Genomic DNA, 8,074 nt, shown 5'->3' on the forward strand with positions numbered 1-8,074 from the left:
GGCGTCCAGGTCATCGTCGGATGTGCCGAAGGCAGACCAGGGGAAGGCGGCGGCGGCGCTGGGGGGCAGGCTGTTCATGGGGTTGCTCTGGAAGAACTCGAGGTACTCCTTGGCGCGGAGGAGGTTCCGCTGGTCGGCCTGATCCACCAGGTCCAGCTGCCCGGCGTCGGCGCCCGCGTCGGCCGCCAGGATCTGCCGGTCGAGGAGGTCGGCGCACACGTGGCTCACGGCGGGGATCTCCAGCAGGCGGGCGGCGCTGAGGATGTCGCCCACGTTGGCCGTGCTGACGGTGAGCGTGGCCGTGTAGGCGAAGTCCATGAGGGCCGTCAGCGCCTCGGCGCTGACGAAGTCGATCTCGTACACGTTCTGCTGGTCCACCACGGCGCCCGACGTGAAGAGCTTCTTGAAGTACTGGCTGCAGGCGGCCAGCACGGAGCGGTGCGTGGGGAACTCGCGGCCCTCCACCAGGATGACCACGTCGCACAGCAGGCCCTGCGTCCGCTGCTCGTTGAGTCCGCTCAGGATGTCGCTGCTGTGGTCGGGGAACGGGATCCCGATGGGGCCGTCCACGCCGCCGGCCATCTTCCGCGCCGAGACCTGCAGTGCCGGGGAGGGAGTGGCGCTCGAGAGGGTGCAGGGTGCTGGGCGCACCGGCCGGGGGCCCTGGGAGCACAGCCCCCCCCCCCAGCCTCGCAGCCGGGCGCCAGGGCACACGGACGTAGGGTGCCGCCTGAACACCTGGTCGATGGAGGGCTGCGTCAGCAGAACCAAGCCGGGGGCCCCGAGAGACCGACCTGGACGCCCTCCCCTCCACCAGAAGGCCCGGCCAAGGGATGATTTGAGGCGGTACACAGTAGGCGCTCAATGAATGCCTCACACGCCTTGCTTCCCAATGGAAGCTGAGCACTGGCTTCTGCCCGCACCCTCTCCAGGAGGCAGTGATGCAAGGCACTCACTGTGCACTGTCACACCCAAGCCCCCGCAGTCCCTGCGGGCCGCACCGGCTGGCTGGGAGGTGAGAACACGGGGCCCAGGGAGCCACACCCACGGCCCCAAGTACCGACTCAAACCTAGAACATACGACCTAAGGGACAGCCTGGTCATCCGTCCTTGCCTGGCCCCTTGGCCTCCCTGACCCTCACTCCTGCCCCCTCGTGAGGCCCAGTTCCGGGAGGGGGGGGGTCAGGAGGAAAGGGCAGGGCGAGGCCAAGACCCAGGAAGAGGCTGTAGGCGTGCCCTGGAGGGGCGGAGCCAGTGGCCACCCAACCAGCCACTTCCCGCCCCATGGAGCCCCCAGGACCCAGTTGGGTCCTGGCAGCAGTGAGGGGGGAAGCTGCCTGATGCCCCTCCCCCCACCCGCCCCAGGCAGAGCCCCCGGAAGCCAAGCAGGAGGCCCCTGTCTACCTCATGACCACCCAGTTCCCCCCCAGCTCTGGGCCACCCTGTTCGGCCCAGGGCCTCAATCTCCCCATCTGTCCAGTGGACAGAGGCCTTTGGAAGAGCTGGCCGTAGCAGTGGGGGGACACTCTGTCGGTCTTGCCCCTCTCCCCCACTCCCTTTTTCCGCCTTCCCCTGGGCTGTGACTCATCCACCCACTCGGGCGTTTGTGCAACCCTCTGGCTCCCGTCCCCACCCCTCCACCCTCTCTGGGGAGCCCCCAGCTGCCCCAAGCCACCCAACACAACCCACATTCCTCTGGTTGCCGGGCTCTCTGGACACAGCCCCCCAGACGTCTCCCAGGAGAGGCAGGACGGTGCCTTCCGTGGCCTCCTAAGGACCTCGGGACCCCCAGCTCCCCAAGGCAGAGCAGGAGCAGCCCGACCCAGTTCGAACCCACATCTCCCCGCCCCAAGTGGACCAGCTTGGCAAGGGACCCCAAGTGGGTCTGGCCTGACCCAGGGCTGCCCTGGAGCAGGGTCCAGGCCCCGGGGCTGACACTAGGGCAGGCACTACACTTCCCAGGACACCCCTCTCTGCGGCCCGCCCTCTCCCCTGCTGACCACACCAGCTGCGCGGCTCCCCGCTCTGCTTGGCCAGCGCTGGGTGGGGGGAGGCTCAGATGTGGCTGCTGGGAGCAGGCGATGGAGGGGGAGGCCCGACCCGGTCTGAGGCTCTGCCACGGGATGCCTCGGAGGAGCCCTACTGCGCCCGCCACCCCCTGCCACCATCTGCCGTCTGGCCCCAGGCCCCAGGGAGCAAGTGGGCAGATGGGCTCCGGATCAGACTGGCCTCGGCCCTGCTCACCCCCTCCTGATCCGGCCACCAGTGCCTCAAGATGGCCACCCCGGGTCTGCTTGCCATCACCCCCCACCCCGGGTGCCTCAAGGTCAGGACCTGAAATGGTTCAGAGGGTTGCCCAGTACCCCCCAGCCGCCCCCACCACGGCTGCTCCACCCCCGCCTTCCCACGGGCACCGAGCCTGCTGGGCAAGGGGGCCGGCACCGCCCGGCCAGCTGGGGGAGCACCCTGGAACCCCAGACCTGGCACAGGCACCGGGGCCGAGCCCCAGCTCTGGGTCTCCCCCAGCCAGGTGAGCGCGCAGGCCTCAATTCCAACCCCCCCCCCCCCCGGGTAATCCTCGGAGACCCCCTGCCCCGGCCCAGCAAGCCACGCTGCCTCGTCTCTCACCCTGCAAACCAAACTGGGTCTGCAGACACCCGGCCCGGCCCTCCCTCCAGGAGCACCTGCCACCTGCCAGCCACACCCCAGGCCATGGCCCCCACCTCTCCGGGCCCCTCCCTCTAAGACCCAGACAGAAGACCCTTTGAGGGTCAGGCGGTGTCCCTGCAGCAAAAGGCACCTGTTTGCCAAACACCCACTGTGCGCCGGCCACCGCATCTTCTCACCAGTGCGGCTTCCTGCACTTTGAGCCCCGCCTGGCACCAGACACCTAGCAGGTGCCCCCCACCCGAGAGGCCGTTTCCCCGGTAATGACGACCCAATGAAAACTTCTCTCCTCCAGGAAGCCCCACCCCCATGCCGGCCAGGTCCCCACCCTCAACGGCCAGGGTCCCCCGGAGCTCAGGCCCACACCCACCCAACCCATCTCTCATCAGAGCCCCGCCCCCGCCTCCATAGGATTTCCGGGGTGCTCGGTGCTGACTCGGCGGCGGTGGCCGAGAGGCAGGCCTCAGCAGGCTCCTCCCGGAGCAGAGGTGGAGCACCCTCTCCGCTCTTTGCTCCCCCCATCCCTGCCACCGGCGCACAGTAGGGGTGCAGCACACCAGATGAACCAAAGACCACAGAGCCGTGCGCTGGAGCAAGCCCACACCCAGCCCTGCCCACCTGGCTGGGCACTCCCCGGTCCCACCTCTGAGCTAACCCAGGGTCATCTGCCACACTTTTTCCAAGGCGGCGGAACCCAGGCCTGGACAACTCAGGAGCTGACTGGGCACCTTTATCTCCTCCCTCTGCTGTAAGCCCCGGCTTGACAGACGAGGAGAGACTCAGAGAGGTGAGGAGGCCTGGGCAAGGGCACGCAGCCGACCAGCGGCCAGGCCGCGGTGAGGTCAGGAGCGCCTTCACCTGGTCCCAGGAGCAAGCAGGTGTCGCCCTGGAAGGACCCTGGGATTGTGGGAAGGGCATCCCGAGGGCAGGGACCAGTAGAGGCAAAGGCCCGGTAGTGGTGGGTGCCAGGGAGAGGGACGGGGAGAGGGGGCTGCATTTCCCAAGCTTCCCAAGGTCAGGTGCACGGTGAGGGTTGGGGCGGGCCTCCTCCTCCTCACCCCCCCCCACCTCTGGAAGGAGAGGGGGCGGCCAGCAGGGGTGGGCAGGTAACTGTCACCTGCTGTCTTGGGGGGGGCGGAGGACAGCCTAATGACGGGTTAAGGCCTCTACACCCCCACACCACACACAGAGTAGGGCAGGAAACCCAAGAAAGGACCTCTGACACCTACTATGTGCTGTGCACGGCAGCCTGGGCCCAACATCTGGCTTCCCCACTTCCAAGCTGGAGGACACTGGACAAGAGGCAGAGCCCCTCTGTGCCTGAGTTTCCTCAGAAATTTACTGCCCTAAATGGGGAGTGCCAAGGGGACGGGGGCTGCTCGAGGCCCAGGGTCCCACCCCACCCCCTTTCAGCACACTCTGCCTGAGGACCTACTGTGTGCCGCCACCAGTCTCCAAAGGCCCGGTGAGGCTGTTCACACACCTCCTCCTTGCAGATGGGGGGCTCTGAACTTCACTTTTGAACGTTACTCCAGGAACTCAGCCCCCTCCCCACCTGCTGCCTGTTAAGAAAGTATGTGGTGAGGCCCCAGGAAAAAGCCAGGGGTCAGGAGCCCTCACCTGGAGGGGAAAACCAGGCCCAGAGAGGGTGGGAGGCCGGCCCAAGGTCACACAGCAAGTCTGGTGCCCAGGTGCGGTCGCCAGGCCCACGCCCAGCCGCCCCTGCCCCCTCCCGATCCAGCGGCCTGTGTTGCAAGGTTGGTCCCAACGGGTAACCCCGCCCTGACCTGGTGCCAATCCCTGCCTGGCCCGGTCCCTGGCCTGGGGTTTCATGGGACAGGAATGCAGCGTCCCAATTAGGGAGTGGGGGGCACCAACGGCCCAGGGTGGCTGCCGGGCTGCCAGCCCGCCTGTCCTCACAGGCCTCCAGCCAGGCCAGACACCAGCAAACAGGCCCTCGGCCATTTTATGTGTCCATTTATTGCCCTAAATGGGGAGGGGCTTCCTGCCCAGGCCTTAAAGGGCCAGAGGCAGGAAGGCTGCGGGCCGGTGGGAAGTTGGGGGGGGTGGCTATAAGGAGGTCATGGGGATCCCATCTGGCCCCCAACTCATGGGTGGGGCTGAGGCTCGCCCTATTCCCACGCTCTCGAGGGCCGTCACAGATCAGGAAGTAACAGCCCTGACAACAGTACCGGGTTCCAAGAGGAAGCCCCGGGAAGACAGAGCCGTTCCTGGGGAGTTAGAAGGAATGAGCTTCCCATCGCCCGGGGGTAAGTAAACCCAGGCCTCACAGAATCCCGGCGCCATCTAGCCCACCCTCGTTCACCCTTGCTCACACTGTACCTGCTCCTACAAAATGCCCAGAAGGGGCCTGGCGGGCCTCTCCCTCCCCACCCCTCCCCCAGGCCTGCGCCTTCCCAGGAGGTGCTGCTCCTGGCTCCGCCCTCGCCCCCAGCCTGGGCAGGTGGAGGGCTAGGCCTGGCCGGTTGGGGCCTAGTGTCCTGTGCCCACAAACCCGCCAGCTTCCTCCCATCACACACATCCTGATGGGAGGTGGGACGAGGCCTTGTTTTCCAGTTAGACCAGAAAGGCGTGGGTGGGGACACTTCCACTGAGTGGCCGTTCGCAGCCTGCTGGGGGGACAGATGGAGGGGCCGGTCCTTCGGCCAGGCTCCTCGCAAGCGCCAGATTCTCCGCAGGGCGCCTTCCGCACTTTGGGGCGCCACCAGCCCGACCTCCATCTCCACATCGGTCCTTACAGCTCTCCAACCACTACCCCATTTACGGGTCAGGAAACTGAGGCTCAGGGAGGGGAAGCGACTTGCCCAGGGTCACACAGCAGAGCTCACTCTGAACACAAGCCCACTGGCTCTGTTCTGCCTAACTGATCCTTCCAGGGCTCCTTCCCCCCCCTCCCCCCCGCCACTGCCCTCAGGTACCTGCAAGGGACTGGGTCCCCCTACCCTGGGGGTCCTGGGGCCGAGGACGGCGCATTCCCACACCCCCTCAGAGATGCCTCTGCCTCAGAAAATGAAGAGCTTTGCCTCAGGTCACACAGGGAGCCAGGGGCAGGACTGCAGTCCTGCGGCCATCTCTGAACTCAGGACAGGGGCCCTGACCTCTGGTCACCAGAACAGGGATGAACGCCTCTCCCCGGCCCTGACGCCGCTTGACAATCACCCAGCGAACTCCTGGAGAATCCCGGACTAACCCCCTCAGGACCACAGATTTGGGCTGATGGCAGAGACGGAGGCTGGCAGAGGGGCGGTGGCCTCTCCAAGGAGATTCAGGCAGAGGTAAGAGCCGGGCAGGACGGCACTGGCCCCCACCCGAGCCTGTTTCTCTGGTCCCCACTGCCCAGGGCTGTTGCAGGGCAGTTTATGGTCCATCGGGTGCCTGGAGCGCAAGGTGACAGGTGAGGTGGGGGGGGGGTTTCTGCATGTCTCAAGTGGCCAGACTGGCGACACGCTCCGGCAGAATCTCCGTTGTGCCCAGGTGCTCTCTATACGAGGGAAGGAAGGAAAGAGAACACAGGCACCATCCGGAGAGAACCCTTCGCTCCCACTTTACCACGGGGGACCCACCCCCCGGCTCCAAAAGGCCAAGGGGCTTGTCCAAGGTCATGCAGCAACTAGTGGGTCATTCGAAACCTCAGCAGACCTCGGGCCAGCTCGGCTGCAGAGGGGCGGCTGGCCCTGAGACTCTTGAGAGGTGACCTCAATCATCTTGGGTATGATGGGTCATAAAACCCAGAGCCCTGCCCATCTCCAGGGGCCAAGGTGCCAAGGTGCGGGCCTGTGGCTCAGAGCGGGCAGGGAAGGCCTTAACGAGCCATAAAAGTGCCTGCCACAGAAGGCTGGGAGGCGAGAGGACAAGGGCTCATGCTGTGTGACCTTGGGCACCTTGCTGGCCCTCTCTGAGCCTCAGTCCTCTTTGGACAAAGGGTTTCATAAGCCCCAGAAAGTCTCGGTTTGGCCTTAGCCCCCAGGCCCCCTGGAAGACAAGGGGGTGGGCACCACTCAGCCTCGAGGAAGTAAGACTTGGGCCTCAACTTGAGCCAGGAGGCAGGACCACGAGGGTCAGACCCAGCTCCAGCCAGGTGACCTTGGGCTGCTCTCTGCTTCCCCCTGGGCCTCAGTCTCCCCTGCCCAACGTGGCACCTGCTCGGAGGGTTGCTGTAAGCCACCTCCACCCCCACCCCGGGTCCCCACACGCCTGTCTAACCTTCTCTCCCAGCCTGGTTTCCTCCTGTGGCAAAGGCGACTGCCACCAGCCTGACCCGGCGATCGGTCAGAGGGCCCCAAGGAGGAGAGAGGAAGGGAAAAAGCAAACACGGGTGCTGCGGCCCCAGGAACCGTCCCCACTGGATGAGACACAGCTCTGCCAGGCCTCAGTCTCCCACACAGAAAAAAGGGCGCATCGGCTCCCTGCGGCCACCCCCTGCTGCTGCTCCGAGGGCCTGCGCAGAGAGTTTCTCGTGGCTCCCGGCCGGGGCCAGGGTGCTGACTGGCCACCCCGCAACCAATCAGAACTGAATAATAAATACCCCCCCAAAGTGACCCACGAATTAAAATTTCAGTGTCCCCGTTGGCTCCTCTTTCCCTCATTAGGCATTCGGATCCCAGGCCTCCGCTCTTCCACTCACCGGCTCTGCCCCCCCTTCTCCCCTAGGCTCTCGTCTCCACAGCGATGGCTGGCGGTAAACAGAGCCCCGAGCCCAGCCTACAAGTGCCAGGCCCGGTGCGCTCTAGGGGCCCCACGGGGGCGGGGGGGGGGGTGGCCCCCAGGGGAAAATGCCCCCTGCACGGAGTCCAGCCCGGACTCCCCGGACCTCTCCCAAGACCAGCTCTGCCAATAGGAAGTGATCGACTGGTCTGGCGGAGGGCCCCCCCAGTGTGGGAGCGGCACACTCAGGGTTACGCCCTGGCCGTGTTGTGGGAGTGGGGGCTGACATGGAATCCCGGATGCCCTCTCCAGCCGGCCTTGCTCTGAGAGGCAGCTGGCGGGGGGGGGGGGGGGGGGGGGGGGGGGGGGGGGGGGGGGGGGGGGGTGAGTTATACCGGCCCCGGCGCTCAACTCAGGCCCCTGCCTGGTTCCCAGGCCCGGGGCTGGGGGAGGGGGCCTGGTTCCCAAGCCAGGGAGGGAGGAAGGACGAGGGAGGGGGCCGGATCCCACCAGCTCACCCCCTCCTCTGCCGGGGCTCAGGGTTCGCACGTGGTGGTGGCGTCAAGGGGAAGGAGGGGGGGGGTCTGGGCCAGAGGAGACAGGGTCACGCGCTTTGGGGGCGCGAGCGGGAGGAGAGAGGTCCTTTCCGCCCCCTCCCCGGGGGGCCGGAGCCGCGCGGCCGTGGCAAGGGACCAGGCCTGTCCCCCCACCCAAGGCTGAGTCAGGCCCGGGCGGGGGCAGG

The 8,074-nt window shown here is 66.5% G+C and overlaps 2 protein-coding genes across 2 annotated transcripts in view; both read right to left on the reverse strand.

The window, feature by feature from the left end:
- Positions 1 to 597, reverse strand: part of ZBTB7A (zinc finger and BTB domain containing 7A) — a 4,968-nt gene extending 4,371 nt beyond the window's left edge. Inside the window, exon 1 of the mRNA XM_029916440.1 lies at positions 3 to 597. Coding sequence (XP_029772300.1) covers positions 3 to 582 — 580 coding nt within the window. The 5' untranslated portion in view covers positions 583 to 597. The remainder of the gene's footprint in view (positions 1 to 2) is intronic.
- Positions 598 to 7,583: 6,986 nt separating this feature from the next.
- Positions 7,584 to 8,074, reverse strand: part of LOC115273403 (collagen alpha-1(XXIII) chain-like) — an 11,048-nt gene continuing 10,557 nt past the window's right edge. The window contains exon 5 of the mRNA XM_029916442.1: positions 7,584 to 7,666. Within this exon, the coding sequence (XP_029772302.1) occupies positions 7,584 to 7,666 (83 nt within the window). The remainder of the gene's footprint in view (positions 7,667 to 8,074) is intronic.

The sequence above is a fragment of the Suricata suricatta genome, chromosome 12, assembly GCF_006229205.1.
Source record: "Suricata suricatta isolate VVHF042 chromosome 12, meerkat_22Aug2017_6uvM2_HiC, whole genome shotgun sequence".
In the NCBI taxonomy this organism is placed as follows: domain Eukaryota; kingdom Metazoa; phylum Chordata; class Mammalia; order Carnivora; family Herpestidae; genus Suricata; species Suricata suricatta.